The sequence below is a fragment of the Streptopelia decaocto genome (genome assembly GCF_964273445.1).
Source record: "Streptopelia decaocto genome assembly, chromosome: 2".
In the NCBI taxonomy this organism is placed as follows: domain Eukaryota; kingdom Metazoa; phylum Chordata; class Aves; order Columbiformes; family Columbidae; genus Streptopelia; species Streptopelia decaocto.
The window spans coordinates 140308693-140330886 of NC_138655.1; the positions used below are offsets into that span (position 1 = coordinate 140308693).

The 22194-nt window shown below is 38.6% G+C and overlaps 1 protein-coding gene across 1 annotated transcript in view; it reads right to left on the reverse strand.

The window, feature by feature from the left end:
• Positions 1-3190: 3190 nt before the first annotated feature.
• ZNF804B (zinc finger protein 804B) overlaps positions 3191-22194 on the reverse strand; it is a gene marked incomplete at both ends in the record, with an annotated part of 233488 nt that continues 214484 nt past the window's right edge. Inside the window, 2 exon segments of the mRNA XM_082045279.1 lie at positions 3191-6881; positions 9475-9605. Of these exon segments, the coding sequence (XP_081901405.1) occupies positions 3191-6881; positions 9475-9605 (3822 nt within the window).

Sequence of the window (22194 nt, forward strand, 5' to 3'; positions counted from 1 at the left end):
GGAGGGTATATGTCTCTGCCACCAGGATACTGTAAATCTTTTAAAAATCAGTCTGGATAAAAACTAAATTGTAACACGGCTCTATACATCAGGCTCAATTATGCTTTAATAATAAGAATAATGATACATATTTAAAGTACATTACTGTTGAAAAATAAATATGGCAGCAAGTAGAGCAAATATATCATCTCAGCTCTCCTGATTTTATTACATTTCTGCAAGAAAATCCCTTCTGTGTACTAAGAATAATATTGGATTTTTACTATTGTGCTGTTTGTGTTCCTTCTTAAACTCTCTTTTTTTTCCATATATACCTCTCAAAGTCCTATTTCCCACTGTTCCAATAATTAAATTTAATCTTTATTGTCTATTAATTTGCCTTACCAGATCATCTCTGTTGATATATACAATGATGCATGGGCACCCTATGATTTAGTTCCTTCCTAGAATCCCATTGTATTGTGTATACATTAAGGGAACATATATAACTATTTCCCATAAATGAGTTACATAGTTGAATGTTGTTAAGTTTCAGTTGGTCAGGTTTCTTGCCATAGAAATTTTTACAATATTAACATATTCTGTAAGAAACAGAGATACAAAATGTGTGTGTACACACTGAAGATGAGATTAGCATTTCTTCTGTTACAGTTTTTTCTCTTGGCGTTATCTACTTAGGATTCAAATGAACTCTTATTTACAGTGACAACAATTGAGGGTTTTTTTTGACTAGCAATGAAACTGTGCCCATAAATATAAATTTTTTTAGGACTGGAAATTAATCTTTTAGGCTGGTATTATCTCTGAACTGGTGGTAGTGGATGTGCAGCTCAGTCATCCTCTTCCAGGGCACAGATTGATCTGCTCCTTTCAACATCCAATTCAGAATGTTTCCACAGAACTATAACTGATGTTTCCAAGTGTCCAAGTGAGTGAGGAATCTCCATCTGAGCAAGCAAGTACTAATTTTCAGAGGTGTTAAGTCACATTCAGTGAAATATGTTTGATTCTCAGAAAACAGAGTTTCTGAAGTCTAGAAATTATGTTAATTGAGACCTAATTTGGGGAAGATTTTCGGACAAAAAAATGAAAGAAGGAATTTTTAAAATGTGGAAATATTTATTTCTAACATCTTTCCCAAAGAAAATTTCTGACTTCCTTAATTCTGAAGCAATAATGTCAATTTAAAAAAATCCCTACAACTAAAATGAGAAAATTAAACCATAAAGATAAGTAACTCCAAAATGGCACAAATCCATTTTGTTAATGAATTCAGTAAAGCTGGAAGTCCAAACAGAAGATATGCAAGGGTGCTAGATTCACCAATCTATTTCAATACAAAATGTTTTGCTTTTGCTAAATCTCCAGATTTTTTTCCTGACAGCTTTTATTTGATGGCTAAAATGTTAAGTATCCAAAAAAATTTTAGCTTTGAAAATCAATTGAAAAACAAGCAGTCACAACTTGTAAAGACATTTGAACAGCTTGGCATGATAGCCGTTTATGCTGAAGCAGCTTCTTTTAGAAATTAAAATAATTCTATTTTATTGCAATGGATCAATTTAGTTTGATTAAAAATAAGTTAGAAAATTGTTTCTAAGTTGTATTTTAAACAACCAACTTAATTGCAATTAGATTTTTCAATGTCTTTAGATAGCCAAATATAATGGAATAAAGTCCTACAAAATTTTCTCCATGGGTTTTATATAAATTCTGAAAGATACATTATTAATCGTGTACTACATTATTGTAAATGAATTGAAATAATTTCAAAAGTTTCTAATCCAAGCATACAGGTAATGGCTGTCAGACTCTTCACTGTCCAATTACATTGGGAAGCATGCCTGCAGTCTAACCAAAATTAAGAACCTCGTTTCATGCTAAATATCCCATGTTGAGTAGGAAACATTATAAGAATAGTCAAAATGTGCCATTCAAATAGATGCTGAAGCCCTCACCTATTTCCAGATAAACAGTTATTAATAGCAATTTCAATCCCATGTTACCCTGAAGTTGGATATGAGTGTTCAAACATTGCAGATTCAGAACTTCGATTTATATGTTGAGAGTTTGGGAAGCCTAGTGAAAATCTAGACTTACTTGATTACATTCAATATACTTTGAAGTGCTGAAAACTGGCCGGGTTGTCTATGAGATTTCACCTGGAGAACCAGTTTCCTCTCAGAATTTTACTTGTGGATTTTTATGAACATCGGCATGATTTTATAGGACCAGCCAATTGTTTACATTGTTTGTGAAAGGGATGAAACATTTGTACACATTCTTTGGGCAAGACTCTCCCACATGTCAGAGTTCTGTTTCATAGGAAAGAAGTGTTGCAGTCTTGGCCAAGGACCTCTGGGGTTCAAGGCCAGCACTAGCTGCTTGGCAACTCTGGGCTGCTGTGTCCCACTCCTGACATACTCTGTGCTACAGCCACAGGCAGGCAATGCCAAAGGACTTGGCTTCATTCACTTCTTTCCCTCACCGCTTTGGATAGTTATCTCAGGGAGAAAAGCCACAGCCTGCTGTGCCAGCACAGATCCCCCTCTAAGGGAATATTTTGTTATGTACTTGTGGCTAGACTGCAGTCCCTTTACACTGTACAAGCAACATATCTCAGTGGTAAAATCACGAAAGTATGTTTGAGGTGTTGTTCTGACCCTCATCTCCCAGTCTTAACTCACCATATATGACACTGAGGCTCCTCAGTTTTTTGGCCAGGAGACAGAACCGGGGACTTGTTGTCCCAAATGCTTTATTTTTTGCTCAGTGTGGAATATCTTAAACAGACCAAGCACTATACCATTGCATATACACAGTCAGAAAAGCAAACCTTTGAGCTGCTTTAAATTGTGCTGCTTTAAATCACTCAACAGTGTTGATATTCTTGGTCCTATTGTGTCTGGGTGCTGTTCTTACTGACAGCCATAGACTTTACTTCAGGCTGTTCTTTTCAAACCTTCTGTTGAATGACACTAGCCAGACCCCATCCCCCTTGTGATACTATCATAAAAGGCTTTAAAAAAGAACTAAATCAACATTCATGTGCCGTCAGCCAGACTGTGGACTTTAAAATATTTGCTGTTGTGCTCTCAGCAAAACAGTTTTCCCCTCAGACATGTGATTGAACAGTGAATAATTTATTTTATTCAAATTTGGTTTCAGAGCCATGGTGTAATCATTTGGGCTAGTTTAAATAGCTAGAAACACTGAAAACTTCTTTTATTGTTGGTAATTGCTGGGTCTGGCTAGAGCAAGAATGGTGATGGGGCTCTTGCCCTTGGAATAACGGATGAACTAAGGGATTTGGATGTATAGCGGAATGTGTGGCTGCATTCAGGTGTGGTGTAAATAAGGCTGGGATATATGCAGTGTGTGGCAGTGCAGGGAGGGTCAGTGGGGAAGCGTGGAGAGTAGGGGTGGAGACAAAGTGCAATGGGTGTCCCGTCAGCAGAGCAGGGTGGGTGGGAATGAGGGCTGGCACTAATGGGGAAAGTGATATAGGTGTGAAATGTGCCTGAGAGAGGGGGTGGAGGTGTGCCGGGGAGAGATGGCTGCCGTAGGGATGGACAGATGCCGAGACAGCAAAGCGTTGCAACAAGGTGTGGTGGATGGTGGTGACAGTAGCGTGCTGCTGGACAGGAAGGGCAGGAACTGCTGGTGTTGCAGAGAAGGCAGCTGGTCCTGGGGCAGGCAAAACTTTCAGGTGTTTTGCCAGAAGTTGTTTCTGCATATGCTGCTGAGCTTGCAGCTGCAGCAACCTATATTTGTCTACTTCCTCTGGTGAAAACGTGATAGGCTGCTGCGTTAAAGGAGGGGAGGTGGATTTACTGTACACTTCTAGGTCATTTACTGTGTCATCATACTTCTGCATAGCATTTTCACAAAGAGAGTCCGAACTGCCTTCTGCATGGTTTGAGTCCATGTTTACATCATGTAGTTCTTCTTTGGTCTCTGTTGAATTAGCAACAACAGAATATCTATTAGAGGGAAAAGCACCAGGGAAATAATTTGGTACTGGGTCACAGCTTTGTATAAAGGGTTGCGCTTCACTAATGAAGAGATTTGATTGTTCCTTTATTGCTGTGTTCGTTTTTATGCTTGGGCTCTGATAGCCTGTTCCTATTTGAATGATGTCTTTAAAAAGACAATGATTATAATCAGTGCCTGTTGAAAGAGCAACATTAGTTATCTCTGATGCTTCAAAGCTGTTTTTCTTCACACTGGTATCCAATGAACTGATTTCGTTATACCCCATGTCATTTTTACCTATGCTTAGGAGTTTCTCTGGTGAAGGTAACATCGTAGTGTCATCTACTGGTGACGAAAATTGAAAAGCAAAGTGACTTTGTGAGTGATCCTTTAATTCCACTCCACAAGTGTTTGAAAACCTCTCTGAATTTTGTGTTTGTCCCTGGGCTTTCTTGGATTGCACTCTTTCTAAAAGTAAGCTGGCTGTCAGTGACTTTCTTTTTCCACATATATCTTTTGCCAGGTTTCCAGAAGAGCAGGAGGCAACATTTTTTGACTGACCATTCACATTCAGAGAGTCATAATGCACAGTTTCAGCTTTTCCTGGTTCAGAGTTAGAATCTCTTTCTGCATCCTCTTTTGTTTTTTTTTCATAGTTGTCAGTCTCTTTTGAGAAAGATTCTGAACTGCTACCTCTTGACATTCTGCTACTAGATGACCTTTCATTGCTACTTGAATCTCTGGTGGAACAAATTTTGGAGCTATGGTAGCTTCTACTTTGACTGTGCACTTTGCAAAAATGCCGGTGTCTACATCTGCTGTGCTTAGATCTGTCTCTGTGTTGTAAAACTTTATGTCTTGACCATCTTCGATATTTAATGGTGCCCCTCTGTGTACAGTTCCTAGTTCTGTGACTTCTACCATGACAATGATAATCCTCATCTGTACCTTCAGAAGCAAAAATACACTTGTGCTTTCTGTGTTCACATTTGTGCCTTTCAGCTGTCTTGCTTTTACTTTTACAACAAAAAAGCAAATTATTTCTGCTGTGATTATTCAGTGTGGGACTCATATAGCTCAGGTAGCTACTTGTATCGCTATCTGAAGCGTCAGAATAGCTGGAATGTCTGTCAGAAGAGGACCTTTGAGGAGATGGGAATTTCCAGCATCTCATGCAACTTGCATCTCCTTCATTTTCCAAATAGTTGCAGTTTGAACTGGATTTGCAATTAAGGGAACTTCCACTAGAGTCTTTTCCACTATCACTTATGTCACTGTTGCAGCTGACCACATCTTGAACGGATCTGCAGTCATTTTGGCTTTTACACTTTTCCTCAGAATAAATTAAATGACATTTTGCAGCTTTAGAGTTTTTAATCCTAGACATAAAAGCAGAAAAGGAAATGCTTTCATTTCTAATGTTCTGTTTTTTTCTTTCACAGCTATGAAAATGATGCTTTAAAGATCTTCTCAGTGGTTTTGTTTGAAGGCTTTTTTCTGTCACATAATCCTTTTGTGAGAGATCGAGGTAAGCAGGCACTTTGGGTATATTTTCATTCAGATAATCTGCAATGTATTTTTGACCATTTTTATTCATTTCTTTCCCTATGTCTGACTCAGCTTTTTGCTTGGCCTTTCTTGGATTTAGGGAACCTTTCATCTTCTTTGGTTTCAACAAGTGATTATCTTGTTCATTTGACATTTGCTTGTGTTTTATTAAACCTGAGGCTTCATTTTCATCTGCAGTCTTATTTATAGAGTGCTCTTTACAGCTTTCTTGGTTTGTTTCATGCTGTTTACCATCTCTGTGATTTAAAGAGAGTCTGAAGTCAAAATACAATGGATTACAGCCATATGAAATACAGGGCTCAGTTTTTGTAAACAAAAGTAATTCTGTGGGCCACTGTAGAGCAGTGGTGCCATCTTTGCTCACTACATGGAGGAAAGGTAATGCCTGGGGCTTAACCTCTTTAACCATGGTCTCCCTTGGAAGTGTTTCCATATTCCCATTTGTGGTTTCTGAACTCTCTAAAGATCTTTCTTTTTTTACCATCCCAGGACTGTCATTAGTGTTGCTTGCACATGGCAGCTGAGGTGCTGGCTGTTGAGGGAGCTCAGGTAACTGGTCAGGCAGGTGGCCATTGCTGTGCTTGCAGGTGTTCAGCTGTGTACAAAAATCACTAGCCTGGTATGAAGGTGAAATAAGAGCTTCCAAAAATTGATAAGACTCATTCAAACGGCTTTCTTGCTCTGTTTCTCCAAGTGAACCAGAAAAATCCAAATTAGAAAGATGCATTCTGACTTTGGAAAATGAAGGATGAGCACTGACCTTTTCTTCTAGTTCTCTGTCACTGCTTTTATCATTTTCCTTTACCATTTTAGGTTTTGTAGCTACATGACTTGATAAGCAATTATCCAAATCCATTTGGTTTTGTCTAATAGGTGACCCTTTATCCAATCTTGTTTTCACATCTTCCTCCAAAACTGTGCCAGAATGACAGCCCTCAACAGCTTGCTTTGCTTTATGGCTGGGGGATTCACTACAATCATTTCCTTCTTCAGAGTTCTCACTGAAGACTGATGCTGAGGACTCGAGCTTCAAATGGACCTTTTTAGAGAATGAGAAAGACACTCCTGCCCTGTGAGAAGCATTAGTCCTATCTGGGAACACTTGTGAGACTTGATTTCCAAGTGCATGAGGTCTTTCAGTAGAGGACTGGTGCCTACTTACTATAGGCTGCTGTTTCTCTAGTATGTTGCTGGAGAAACCTTGTCCTTTACTTATGGTGGTTCTTTGAGAACCGGCTGTGAACTTGCTGCCCTTGTACAGGAAAACGCCATCTGGTGATTGCTGCTTTTCCACAACTAATCTTGGGGCTTTAAGCAATGGTCCAGTTCCAGTGATGCTGTAAGGCAATTAAAAAAAAAAAAAAAAAAAAAAAAAAAAAAAAAGCTGTATTAAACAATCAAGGCAGAACTCAGATTTGACAATGTCTGTCTGTGTGTCACTCATGCTGTTACAGGGGAAAACTAAGTTTCTAGTTTCTAAAGGGTAAATGTGCAGTATAGTCCTGAGCTCGCACCCCCATATGGGCAAGACAGTCTTTACACACAGGAAGTTATAAGATTTGAAGTCAGCACATTAATGCTCTTTTTCAGAATTATACCCATGTACATGCAGAACAACCAATATTGTCTTTACTCTAAATTTACATAAATTACAAGTATGTGCTAAGTCTTGGTATTCTGAGAGGCCACTGAAAAGGAAATTGTGCCTTGTTCAAAATGCGGCACTTCAACCTGAAGCATCTGCACAATCAGGCTCCACAAGAGAAAAGGCAGATTTCTTCTGGCTTAGGGTAGATGATTTTTTTAAGCATAGATCTTTACATTTTTCTGCAATAAATGATTTTGTGATGCATGCAAAGATATAGTAATACTAAAACTATCACCAAACGTTAATGGGGAAAAAGACACAAGGTCCATTTCCATTGGTATTAATGGTAACTCAAGTTTTCTCATTATCAACCACCATTTGACTTTCTTTGTCATATTTTCTCCTTCTGTGTTCTACTTCCATTAATTACATTTTATCTTTTCCCAAAATCTGCAGTTTAGTTTTCTTGCACTTAAGAAAAAAAATCAACCTATTCTAAGGCAAATCATTGATTTCTTGCAATGGATAAATAACTGAGGTTGGAATGATTGCTGCCATTTTTCTTTAGAGATGAGATATATATATAACCACCAAATGTTATTGCAAGTAATATTTTAAACATACATTTCATTGGACCAATTATCTACATTTGCTATCAATGCAGTACTACAGTACACTTACATGAAACAATTTTGGAACCAGCTTCAGTAAAGAGTTTGATTAAAAATTCTAAAATATTGTAATTAAATGTAAGTGAATTAGGACTGCCAGATCTGCATAACAGCTATCTATAAATAGTCAGGATGCTTTATAAATGCTATAAAAATGCATTGATCTCCAGCAGTGGAAATGACATAAAGACTCCCTGGAGTATGGTCAACTCAGAGATTGAGAATATGTATGCATTTCTGAGAATATATTTGCATTTACCACAAATTTGGCATCAGGAGATACAAATTCACCCCTATATATACATGAAGAAGGAATTATCTCTTGGAGAAGGCATGTAAAGAGATCATTTTCAAAGTCTACTTGGAACAGTAAAATAAAGCTGCATTTTTCAGCTTTTTTGTGCATGAGATTAACAATAATTTTGTTGTCAACTAGCTTGTTGTAAGGAACTCTGTTGGAACCTGAGACACAGTACCTGGGGACAAAAACAATTTTTTGCATGTGTGTGTGTGTGTAGGCTTTGGCTTAGAAGGGCTGACTTTCTGTCCTGTTTGAGCAACTGGGAATGCTACTGCTCCACTGGGATGACAGCTTGTGGCCACCCCTGAATCTGTTAGTCATTACAAACAGGAATGGCAAGCTGTCTTTCCAGGCTCTTTGTAAATGATTATAGACTCCTGACTGTTTCTAAAAGCAAACCCGCTTTTTTACCTCCCAGTCTCTCTCTGTCTTTCCTGTTATCACTGACCTTACCAGTCTATCCGAGACTACATCTTCAAGTGCATGGGCATAAAGGTATCTTCCCACACCAAGTTACATTGCTTTCAGTAGATTTGTATGAAAATGGAGTTGTAACCATAAAAGTGATACATTAGCACTAAACTGCTATATTTCAGCAGATTACTCAAAAGCAATTACATAGGCCAAAATGAGTGTATAATAAAGTCTGAATGTTATTATTTCCAGAGTACAGTAAGCTGGATATGAATTTAAAGACATGCCTGTTTAATTATCTACTTAACTCATTACAGTCATAGATTAACATAAACAATTGGTCTGGTGGCAATCTATTCTACTGAAGCATTCAGTGTCAATAAACAAAGGAGATTTCTCAAACATAAATGTCTATTAGTGCAAACTTTGTACTGTATCTTGATATGAGCTAACAGTATTGGATAAAGTTAACTCAGTTAGTTACTTGTTTTCCATCCGCATAATGATATTTCCATTACTCTACAGAGAAACTGTGAGAATAATCTCATTATACTAAAAGCAGTGAAAATCATTCACAAACTAAGTATAGACGCTCCAAAAGGTGTTTTCCTCTCCTGTTCACTTACTATCAAATCATAAGGCAGTGATACTAATCTATTCATAAGATAAAATGGTAATATTATAAAAACATCTTCAAACCACTCTGTTCAGAAGAGATGAGATTAACTGGATACAGGAAAGAAAAACACAAACCTTCAAATAGCAAGTGATTAATTCAGGGATTTTCAATTTTATGGTTTGCAGAACAGGAATATTTGGAATTGGGGACAGCTGAAAACAGGTTACAATGTATACAATCTCTGTACACAACAGAGTGTAGGAGTGAAAATAGGAAGACTACTTCTGGGATCGAGGAAAGAGGGCATAAATATGTAACACAAATTTTAAATACTTGCCATTCTGACTGCTTCCGTAACTCTGCAAGCTCATGAAGCCGCTTGAGTGCTTTTTCCTGCTTCTTCTCATCTTTCCATGACTTTGAGGCCACATTTCGAGCAAATTCCCTTTGTTTTAAATCTTTCAATCTCTGTGTGAAGACAACAAAAAGAGAAGGGATTAAATATGTACACAGCAGATGCATTTCCTCTTACATAATTTATTTGCTTTTGGTGAAGTTAGTATGTAAATGGAGAGTGAAAATATACTTAAAATGCTATTGTCCTAAGAAGAAATTGAAAATGCTATTTTTGCCTAACAAAACAGCATGATTGGGCTGTTGCTATTTAACTGATCTATACCTACATATGAATGATAGCTTTTCAGTTTCTTATGAATACACAGATCTTCTGTGTACAAATACATACCCAAAACTAGACTCCATTTAATGTAGTAGAAATTTTCCTATTTAATTCAGTCAGTTGGAATTTAATTCAGAGACATACACTAGAATAAGGCTGAGGTCATGTGTGTAGTATATTTTATACATCTCTATACTTGAACATAAATGCATGGATGCATGTGTGCTTCTATGTTGTTTTTGTAGCTTTTTAAACTGTGTTTGTTTTTCAGAGGGAAGAACTACTGTCAGAAATATTTGATCAGGAAACTCTTTAATGGTTATTTTTACATATTTTTTTTTTTTTAGCTCCTCCAACATCTGTATATCAGGTAATTCTTGTAATCGCCCGTTGGAGAGAGCAAAATTCTTTGCCTTTATTACATTTTCTATTACATGGTTTTGCACTGGTGATAGTATAAGGAAAAGTGGTAGAGAAGAAGATGCAAACCAAAAAGTGCCAAAAAACATCCTCTGCAAAAAAAAAAAAAAAAGTGGTACTGTGTTGCCTTTGAGTTCACTGTGTTTTGTAGGACTCAGCATGTCATGTCCAGCCTTACAACTCCCCAGTTCAAGTCCATGCTTCCATGTTTCATGGCAGAAATGCCAGCCTTCCTTCTTTTACCACCTGCCCAGTGCTCTGTGGTGTTCGGGGAAGGCAGATTTACAAGCCAGAAGGGACCTCTGTGCATCAGCCAGATGTGCAAACTGCAAACCTTGAGGACCAGGACTGAGAACTAAACTGCTGCATCTACTTGCCTGTTGGTCAGGAGGTGGTCCAGTGCTCTTCTGTGAAATCCAGTACTATAGTATCACCACCTAAAAATGTTACATTTGCCATGGAGTCCAGAGAGCTGTTTTTGCAAGCTTGCCTTGAAGAAATGCTTTGGTATAACAGTCTTTTAAAGACTGCTGCTGAACTGCCAACACCTATGCCTATTTGCCTGTCTAAGATTCCTTCCAACCCAAACTATTCTCTGATTCTCTGATTCTATGACAGACATCCTAATCACTGCCATAATCTCATACTGTTTTTTGCCTACAGCATGGCCAAAGTTGCAACATGAGTCAGAAGGATAAACTGGAAGGCTGAACCAGCACTATAGCAGCAAATTCTGCTTTCTGCAGCTCAGGTATGTGGAGCAGTTGAGCCATGGCACAGAGCTCTGCACAGGTCAACAGGTATCTGTGTTTGAGAAACAGGGCTGATAGCAGAGTCCTCAGCTTTTAGGGGTCAAGAGAGTGATCAATGCATGAGAGAGAACTGCTTTATCGGGAGAGGTCTAGATTTTGTCAGTAGGTGAAGTCAAAGCAAATAGATGAAAACCACTGTAGAGTTGCTTTGTACAATCTAAAGAGAGGGCATATTTTTTCTCCAGCTAAAATAAGTCATCCATTTAGTGGCAATGACCTAATATGACAGAGCGGCATGGAGGAACCCTTGATGGAAACAGGCCATACAGGGTTCATGACTACATTCCATGAAGAGTGCTGGAAAGCTGTAGTGAGTATCTCCCACCACTGTCACATCAGCTGTCCTTCAAGTATGGGATTTAAACAAACAAACAAACAGTGAAACAGACATCCTCTGTGAACAAATAAATGCTGGGAGACTAAGAGTAGAAGTTTCTTGTTTGCTTTCAGCCTTCTGGACACCAAGGCAAGTGCCTCTGAGCACTGATCTGGAGGTAGGGAGAGCTAGGCTGCCCATGAATCACCTGCTCAGGGAGCTTAAGAGCTGGCTCTCAACCACCCTGATGTCTCTGCACAGGTGGACTCCATTGGATGAGGAGAAAGCCAGAAAGACAGTTGCTCAGGGAACTAGCGCAGCTCCAACCAGCAAGAACTGTCCTGCCACCTGGTGCCTGTTGAAAGTTTAAACATATTCATCAGAAATAATGACACTATCAAACCTCTATTATGTCTCTCTGGAAAGTTTCTATCAGCTCCCACATCTAGTACTTCACCTAACTAGACTCTAAAACAGGACAGCTGCAATGTCCTCTTATAAGGTCTAAGGCTCCAGTGCCTTGGAAATAAATGGTTGTTCCACCACATTTTTATCTTTTTCCTGTCCCCTCAGATGACCTCCCTTACTATTCCTTCAACATCATTCAATGTACAGTAAAATGGATGAATATGTAAGACAACATTACTTTTGGTCCACAAAAGCTTTTAAAATAATATGTTAAAGCCAAATCTGTAAAAGAAGTGAGACAATCTTCCCAGAAAGAAAACACACTTTCTGTCACCTAAGTAATATTCACAAGAGCGTAAAGATATTTAAACAGTAAAGATGCTCTCCTCCATATACATAGGTAGTCTTGAGTCTTATTAACATCTTCAGTATGAAGAAAGGGCAAAGAAACACACTCGAGAAATGTCCTTTAGTGCTTCTTGCTGTGTTTTAGCTGTCACCATGAGCTGGTTGGTATCACACATAAAGCATTCATGAGGAAAAACAGAAACATTTTCTACCTGTCAAGGCAGCACAGAACAATGTGAAAACTAGTACTATGGAGTTCAGGTACTGCAAAGCAATACCATTTCACTTCTTTGACAGTTAGGATGATAATCAACAAAGCAAATGGATGAACACTAAGAATAGAAGTTCTAGCAGTATTTTTTGCTCTCTAATGGCATACAGCATGTGTCAAGGAAGTAGAGAAAAGAATAAAAAAAATATGGTAAACATAGCAGAGGACGCATTAACTCAAGATGAAATCCAAGAAATCAAAAGCATCTACAGTCTGAATGGAGAAAGGACTGTCCCTGCACATCCCCTCATCAAAATAAAAAAAGCTGCACTGCCAGAGCTTTAGTTAGGAGTCATAATTAAATTTGTCGGCTGTGTTGGATAGACAATAGAACTGCTCACTGAACCTGCAAAGCTGTGGTATTCCTCACTAATAACCTGTGCCAGACTCCTGACAGGCACACAAATATTTTCTGCAGGTGGTGCACAACAGCAAGCAATCGAGCAGGTACCTGAATGACAACCCTAAGCTCAGCAGGTGTGCTTGAAAATTAACATAGCTTTACATGGTAATTGCATTTTTCATGTAATTAGGTACTTAACTGGGCATCCAAATAGAGGCATGTGTAATAGATTATGATTTATTTAATAGAAATCTTGTGTTCTGTCCTTCACCTGCTACCAATATCATTGCCATGGAGTTATATTTCATTTTCAGACTTGGGTTCTATTCTTTCTCTGGTTTTCATGTGCATGTGTGTGTGAACATTGCCATATCTAAAAGTAGCCCTTCCCTTTTTTTATACCCCATTCCCCCCCCTGAATATTAACAGATTACAAAATAACATTCACTGTTATGGAAAGGTTTGCTTATATAATCAGGCCTGAGTCATGTTAGTTCCTCTAAGACCCACTCAAAAACTACTGAATCGGCTCTTTTCCTCCTGAACTCTGGCATGAATCACCAGGAGATCCAAATGAGTTAATGGAGCTGCATCTTCACTACCTACTTTTTCTAGACGTGACATGTCAATGGATCAATATCTGTACTTTAGAAATTTCTGCCCATTCTTAATGTTTGCTCGTTTTTTAGAAATTGTTGCTTCATTGTGGCCAGTACTTGCTTTTCATTGATGTATGAGCACCTCCAGTGTACTCACCACTGGCTACATTTGCGTTACTGAGATTACTTTCTTTCCAGAGTTATGACCCTGATTTCTATTCCTCCCTGTGCAGGTGAACATTTCTCTGGATTGCTATTCGTCTGATCCAATTCAGATGCCTACAGTAGTTGCTTAGATTTTCCCTTATGACCGCTGGAAAGAAAGCACTTTTACAGACCAAATTGCCTCTTTTTAAAGCAGCTGTCTAACGTAGAGGGATAAAATCAACTCTTTCTCTTCATTGCATACAGAGGGTATTATGGGTGGCTATCTTAATTTTTAAGGGGTGTTCCTCTAAGAAAGTGACATGGCTGACAGCCCAGCTGAAGTGCCCCTACACCAATGCATTCAGCATGGGCAACAAACAGGAGGAGCTGGAAGTCACCATGCTGCTAGAAAGCCACAACCTGGTTGCCATTAATGAAACTTGGTGGGACAGATCCCATGACTGGAGTGTGACTATCAATGGCTACAGGCTGTTCAGAAGGTACAGGTGAGGAAGGAGGGGTGGAGGCATTGCCCTCTACATCAAGAGCTGGATAGAATATGAAGATTTGTCTCTGAAGAATAGGCATAAGCAGGCTGAAAGCTTATGGGTAAGAATCAGAGACAGAGTCAACAGAGGAGACCTTGTGGTTGGTGTCTACTACAGGCTGCCCAATCATGGTGAAACTACTGATGAAGCTTTCTTACTCCACCTACAGGAGGCATCACGCTCACAGGTTCTTGTCCTGCTGGGGGACTTCAATCACCCCAATATCTGCTGGAAAAGTAGCATGGTGAGCTGTAGGCAAGAGACTCCTGGAGTGCACTGAGGATAGCTTCCTCAGCCAGGTAATAGACAGCCCTACCAAGGGGGTATTACAGTACTGGACCTCATGGGCACAAATGCAAGTGAGCTAATTTGTGATGTCAAGATTGGAGGCAGCCTGGGCTGCAGTGGTCGTGGAGTTCAAGGTCCGAAGGGATGTGGAACAAGTGAAGAGTAAAGTCAGGATCCTGAATTTTAGGAAAGCAAAATTCCAGCTGTTCAAGGAGTTAGTCATTAGCATCCCTGGGAAACTGCCTTCAGGTACAAGGGATCAGAACAGAGCTGGCAGATCTTTAAGGACATTTTCCATAGAGCACACGAGCTCTCAGTCTCCAGGTATAAGAGATTGAGTAAGGAAGGCAAGAAATTGACACAGCTGAGTCAAAATTGCTGGTCAAAATAAAAGGAAAGAAGGAAACGTACAGGTGGTGGAAGCAGGAACAGGTATACAGGGAAGAGTCAAGGTACACTGCCTGGTTGTGTATGGATGGGGTCAGGAAGGTCAAGGCACAGCTGGAGCTGAACTTAGCAAGGGATGCAAAGAATAACAAGGGCTTCTATAGGTATGTCAGCCAGAAAAGGAAAGTCAAAGAAAGAGTACGCCCCCAATGAGCGAGACTGGCAGACTAGTAATAGTGGATGAGCTGAAGGCTGAGGTACTCAACAAATTTTTGCCTCAGTCTTCACTGGCAATATCTCTTCCACACCTCTCCAGTGGATGGACTGGAAGACAGGGACTGGGGAAGCAACTGTAAGAGAAGATCAGGTTCATGACCCCATGAGGAACCTGGACATACATAAGCCTATGAGACCTGACAAGATGCATCCCAGAGTCCCGAGGAAATTGGCTGATGTAGTTGCCAAGCCACTCTCCATGATGTTTGAAAAGTCATGGCAGTCAGGTGAAGTCCCTGATGGCTGGAAAAAGAGAAGCATTGCACACATTTTTTAAAAGGGTAGAAAGGAGGATCCTGGGAACTACTGACCTCTGAGCCTCACATCTGCTCCTGGGAAGATCATGGAACAAATCCTCCTAGAAGCTATGCTAAGGCACATGAAGGACAAGGAGGTGATTTGACACAGCCACCATGCCTTCACCAAGGGTGAGTTGTGCCTGACCAACCTAGTAGCCTTCTATGATGGAGTGACTAAATCGGTGGTCAAGGGAAGAGCTAGGGATGTTGACTGTCTAGACTTCTGTAAAGCCTTTGGCACAGTCCCCCACAACATTCCTCTCTAGATTGGAGAGAGATAGATTTGTTTGGTGGACTGCTGGTTGGATGACAAACTGGATGGATGGTCACATCAAAGTCAATGGCTTGATATCCAGATGGAGATCAGTGACAAGTGCTGTCCCTCAGGGGTCCATACTAGGACCAGTACATTTTATTATCCTCATCAATGATATAGTGGGATTGAGTGTACCCTCAGCAAGTTTGAAGATGACACCAAGCTGAGTGATACAGTTGACATGCCTGAGGGACAGGATTCCCATTCAGAGGGACCTGGACAAGCTCAGGAAGTGGGCCCATGTGAACCTCATGAGGTTCAATAAGGTCAAGTGCAAGGTTCTGCACCTGGGTCAGGGTAACCCTCGGCACCAATACAGACTGGGGGATGAAGGGATTGGGAGCAGTCTGGCAGAGAAGGATTTGAGGATACTAGTGAATGAAAAGCTGGATGTGAGCCAGCAATGTGTGCTTGCAGCCCAGAAAGCCAATTGTCTGCTGGGCTGCATCAAAAGGAGCATGGCCAGCAAGTCAAGGGAGGTGATTTTGCCCCTCTACTCTGCTTTGGTGAGACCCTACCTGGAGTCCTGTGTCCAGCTCTGGAGTCTCCAGTATAAGAAGGACATGGACCTGTTGGCGAGGGTCCAGAAGAAGGCCATGAAAATGATCAGAGGGTTGGAACACCTCTTCTATGAGGACAGGCTGATAGAGTTGGGGTTGTTCAGCCTGGAGCAGAGAAGGGTCCAGGAAGACTTTATTCAGTTTTTCAGCATTTAAAGGAGGCTTTTAAAAAAGATAGGGACAAACTTTTTTAGCAGGGCTTGTACAATAGGACAAGGGGTAATGGTTTTAAACTTAAAAATAGTAGGTTTAGACTAGATATAGGGAAGTAATTTTTTACAGTGAGGGTAGTAAAACACTGGAGCAGATTGCCCGGAGAGGTGGTGGGTGCCCCATCCCTGGAGATATTCAAGGCCGGGCTGAATGGGCCTCTGAGCAACCTGATCTAGTTGAAGATATTCCTGCTCATTGCAGGGGGATTAGACTAGATGATCTCTAAAAGTCCCTTCTAACCCAAACTATTCTACAATTCTACCTCAGAGTTAGACTTTTGATAGACAAAGGTGGTATTGGTACATTTTCATTGCTGCGGATAATATTCATATTTCCAGGTTGCATAAAAGAGTACTTTAAATTAGTGTGCTTTTGGAACATGCAATATAAAGTTGAGGAAGACATCTGGGCTTTCTTTATAAATCATTGCCAAGAATGCAGAGAAGGCTTTCATAATCTGCATTTCCTTGCCATATTTTCCACCTCTTGTTCTCCAGGGGGTCTCTGGCTTCAGGAATAATTTCTTCTAAATTGCTGCCTCATACACTCTCTCTCAATTTGAGGACCATAGGACCACAGTACTGGGGGACAGCATTACTTCTTTTGAGCATTCTACCAGGGACCACAATCATCCCATTATATAGATTTAACAAGGTTCTCGTTATAACTACTTCAGATACTGGGGCAAATAACAGTTGCTACAAGTATACTGAGAAGCAAATCCTCTTCTTATTCACAGCAGCATAACTGCATTGATGTAAAGAGAAGGCAGCTTTGGAAAAAAAAAAAATTCCATGCATTAAGTTAGAAAATGGCAGATTAGTATGAATTAGATAATTTTTTTTCCACTTACATTTAGACTTTTTTCACCCAAATATAATTTACAATGCATCCTCCAAAATATTCATCATTCTGTAATGCTTTGCAGCCCCAGGTAAAAATCTAATGTATACCACTAGTTTCTTTAGTCAGCATTAGGTATATGTCTCCTGTCATGTTTAGAGAGTTTTCTCTGAATCTAAGTCCATGAACTGACATGAGAGTTTGAGTGCCTGATTTGCTTTAAAAATTGATTTCCACTTTGCTGAAAAGCTTTTTAATTAAGTTCTAAACAAATTCACCATTGAAGAGTTAAATGAGGAAAAAAACAGAATGTGAACTTCAGTAATTATTGTCTTGCTTGTAACCCTAATATTGGAACCAAATACATTATTTGTAAAATTAATTCACAGTGCAAACCATCAAATGAGAACGATAGTTATTAAAGAACATAAATAGACTTTGTGTCTGAAGCTTATATTAGCTCTCTAAGTGAAAGGGATAAAATAGTAACAAAGGTATTTGCTTTTACTATGGTAAATAAAATCCTAAAAATAGATTGGAAGGGCTATTACATAGAAGAATTAACCAGGAGATATGAAGCTCTAAAACTAGCTGATAAATTTTCATTTGTTTTACCCGTGAATAGCTACAGAACACTTTGAAGTGTGTGATAGCATAATTTTTTGGAGTGGCTTATATCTGAAGTCTATCTCAACAGATTCAGTATTTTTAGTGGGAATGATTGGGAAGATAGAAAAAAATAAACAGCCATGATTGGTTGGGGAATGCGATGATAGCAGGAGGGGGAGCAACTCAGTCCTCAGACGTGCCCTGGAGCATCTGTCTATCAGTGAATGAAATGTTGATCACAGATCCAACCAGAAGGATAAATTAGAGATGGCTCTTTGGAGGCCATGTTTTTGTACATCTTCACAGAAACTCCTGTTAAGTCTGTATAGAAAGGTGGTCTGGTCTAATGCAAGGGATCTTCATGCCAGAAAGCATCAAGACCTACTAGTGCTAACCTGTGTCTTTTCTGTGGGAGCTTCTTACTGTTTAACCAGATCTGCAAATATTCCTGCTAATTAAACTGATTTGATTAATTGCTGGATGAAAGTACATCCATTTGTACAGCTCATGAGAATCCCCCAAGTAAAGTTAAAACAGACAGGTTTCATGGAGGCCATTTCCATAGGGGACAGGACAGATCAGGTACTTTGTGGCATCAACTGTCTCATCTGAAGGCCTGAGCTATTTGTGCATCCAGCAGATGCTCCACTTGACCACACATATTTATATCAGTTCCAGTAAACTTATTGTCATATGCTCCAACAAGCTGACTGCATATTGTATTATTTGATTAGACATATTTGGTGCCACTTCAGAATACAGAGCAATTTACCCAGTAAAAGCAACACATTTGAATGTTATGAAACTTGGAGCAGGGACTGTATCTTCACTGCATGTCCATGTACTATTATACATCACTTTTTGGGGTGTTGGGCTCTCTTAGCCAGAGAAAAAAACCCATAATCTCATATATTTTATTTATTTTTCCTTCTAATTTAAGCAGTTTAGAGAGAAAAACCTGTCATTACAGACCGTGTGCATGACCAGTGCATTTCAAAACTTTTAGTACTTCCTGCAATCTTATTAAAAATAATTAAGCCTTTTCCACATGTTTTTGAAGCCTGTTTCACCACTTTCTTTTCCTTTGTTTTAACTGTAGTAGGTGGGATACAAAATCACCTATATTTTAAGTAAAAGAGCAAGAATCCAAATTGTCCAAGAATTCAACGAGTCCAAAACCCAGCCTCAAACTTTCTTCATTGTGGTCATCAGACTTTCAGAGTAACAAAAATGAGAGTGGAAGTGACCCTACATATATTTTACATAGCACTTTCCATAGGCAGATCTCAGGTTCCTTGTGAAACAGGTACCTTCACCATGTCACTTTATAAATAAAGAAAAGAAGGCAAAGAGAGATGGTGTGACTTCTGAAAAGAACAGGGAGGAGACTGAAGAAGCATTTGCAGATATATGTTTAGTTACTACATCTAGCTCTGTGTAAGCCTGTTAAAACAAGAGGAAAGATGCCAGACATCTGAATTATGCCCAAATTTGATTTAACTGTATAATCGGTTAATTCTTGATAACTATGACGGTGCTGGTAGAACAACAATAAATCATAAAGGATAAATCTATTACAAACTACTGTGCTAGATCCATACGTTTACATAAAGGAAAGTTGAATCAGCAGACCACTACACAGTGACTTTGAAGTGCTGAAACAGAAAACAAGTTTTTCACTAAAAACACTAACATGCACTTGAGATAAAAATAGTGTTGTTTACATATACCACTCACTGCATTTCAGATGAAAAGGTATGGTCAGGGCAAATAGTGAGAAATAATATGTGCATGAAGGATATTAAAGGCAGCTATAAGGAGAAATCAAATACATCAAGGAAGTAAAATATTGATTTTTTTCTAATAGAATGTAATAGCTATCCATAAAAATTATTTTAGGTTGTTTATTTTATTTTTTTTAATTCAGTCAAAACCAAAATATTCTTTATCTTGTATTTACTTAAATTAGGCTGATCTCTTCTGGAATAGGAGAGTTAAAGGTACCCAGGAATCCAGCAGCAATACTGTAACTAAATGCCTGTTCAAAGTGAAGGAAGTTTAATAAATGACATTTCCTTGCAGTTTTTGTCAATAAGAAAAGGCCACAAAGGACTTTTGTAATGACCTGATCAAAACTTTTCAATAACATGAGACAGAGGACAACCTGATTTGCTGTGTTTTAACAGAGAAACTGATAAAATCAAATTATTTTGACAAGATATATTTTACATAAACTACATTAAATAATATTAATTACATTTTCATTCTTTAATACTTTATGTATCAGGCATGCCAGTATTTTCCCTGTCACTAATGTCAGGATGACAGATTTTCTTGTTTATTCTTTTTAAATCCTAGCATGACATTATCTACCTTCTAGCTTGATGCATCTTCCTCTAGTGCTCTGAAACTTATTAAAAATCAACATTAATGATTAGAAGATTTTATGGCCATGTCTTTCCTAATACTTAAATGCTGGTCACCTGAAATCTGCTGATACAAAAATATTTAGCTCTAGATTATGTAGTTTAATATCCTTCTTAGCTATTTGTAGAGTGGTACTTCACAATCATCATAAACATCATAGATGTGACTAAATCCTCTGACTTTGCCCCAAGTATAGAATAGAAAACTCTGTTGAATAGTCCTTTTTACATCACTGATAACAAGTAAGTTATTTATATTTGATGAAGAAGATTCTTTATGTCCTCAATATACTTTCAGAAACCTTCTTGCTCTCACCTCTGATGACTGCAGATTTTCCTTTTGCCCTTTTTACTTCCTCCATCACTTTTTCCAAATTCTTCATTTCTGATTTGTGATCTTTACCATCCACTTTTCCTTTCTCTCCTTAATTTTACATTTAAGACACAGAAAACTGACTTTCCCTCTAAATGAGATTATGTATTTATAAACTATTCAGTCGTTTTCAGTTGCGGGATTTGGGTTCTTAAACAATCTGCCAAGTGCCCTTTAAAATTTCCTAGGTCTCTCTCATATCTTCCATTTGAATTCCTCCTCCCAGTCCATTTGGCAAGTTCACTCACCTTTATGAAACTAGTATGCTTTAGAAAGTGTCTGTTACAGTTTGTTATTTATATAAAAATATTTTATTTGTGTTTAATAAACACAATCACTTGGCTTTTTTAAGTTCCTGTATGCCTGTGTTGATCATCATAATGCTAATAAGGTATAGATTAAAGATTTTAGACACCCATGATGTGGACGAAGTATTTTTGTGCTATTCTTGACAGAAGGGAGGCTCACAGAGGCAGCAAAGTCAGGCACAAAGTCAGATGGATAATCTGTTAATTTTAATTTCTTCATGCATGGGATTGGAGTAGCAGTTTATGTTCCAGTCTGTGGCTTATTTACAGGAGAAGATGAACAGATGTCCTATTTTTTTTTTTCTTTTTTTTGCCAGGGTAATTCGCTCCTGCAATAGCCTGGTTTAGCCTTTGATTATCTGAGACAATCTTCTGAGAATGCATCTCAGTAAATTATACTGATTTTTAAAAAGCTTATTTTTATTATACTTTTGTTTTTGCTTGTTTGTTTGTTTTGTAATTGTTTTCCAAATTTTTCTCACATTAGTATGTGTTATCTCTTTTTACTTTACTGTCATTTCTTCCCTCTGTTTGACCTAGCCATCTCTCTTCCCAGATCAACAACAACATTTCCCTCTGAAATAACAAAAGCTACAAGGTGCTTTCTAAACAAAAGCAGTGTGTCATGGAAAAAGATGACCAAACTGTGCAGACTGAATGATGTCCTAATTTTCCAGTTTAAAAGGCAAAGATATTTTGACCTATCTAGCGCCTTTTTTTATTGTCACATACTTAAAATATTATTTATTTGCAATTTGGTATTTGTATTTTGTGCTCTTGAATGTCCTACTGTTGCAACCTGCAGTGCCTACAGCTTTTATAAGAGAGGGGGGTAAAAGCAAGTACGTGGTTGAGATATGCAGTTCAGCCCACTGGTGCATAACGTATCACTGAGCTGCAACTTGAAGACCTTCAATTGCAATTCCATAATTCAAAACTTTTAATACTGTTGTAGAAACGGTTCCCTGGAAAGGGGGTGGAGATGAGCATGATGTGCTTCTATAAGAGCAATCACAAATGACTTCTCCTATCCCCTTGTATGTTGTGGAGCTACGGGAGGCAACATTTGATGTCCCACTCTTACCCATGCTCCAGACAATTTCTGTTTGTATTCACTCTTACATCAAATGATGCTATAAGCATGCATTTACTTTTTCATGTAGGCATGGACATTTTTAATATTATAAAGCTGATCTATCACTCACTGCTGCTGAAATACTTTTTGTCTCTTCTCAAATTCTTTGCCTGTTACATGACACAACCAAACT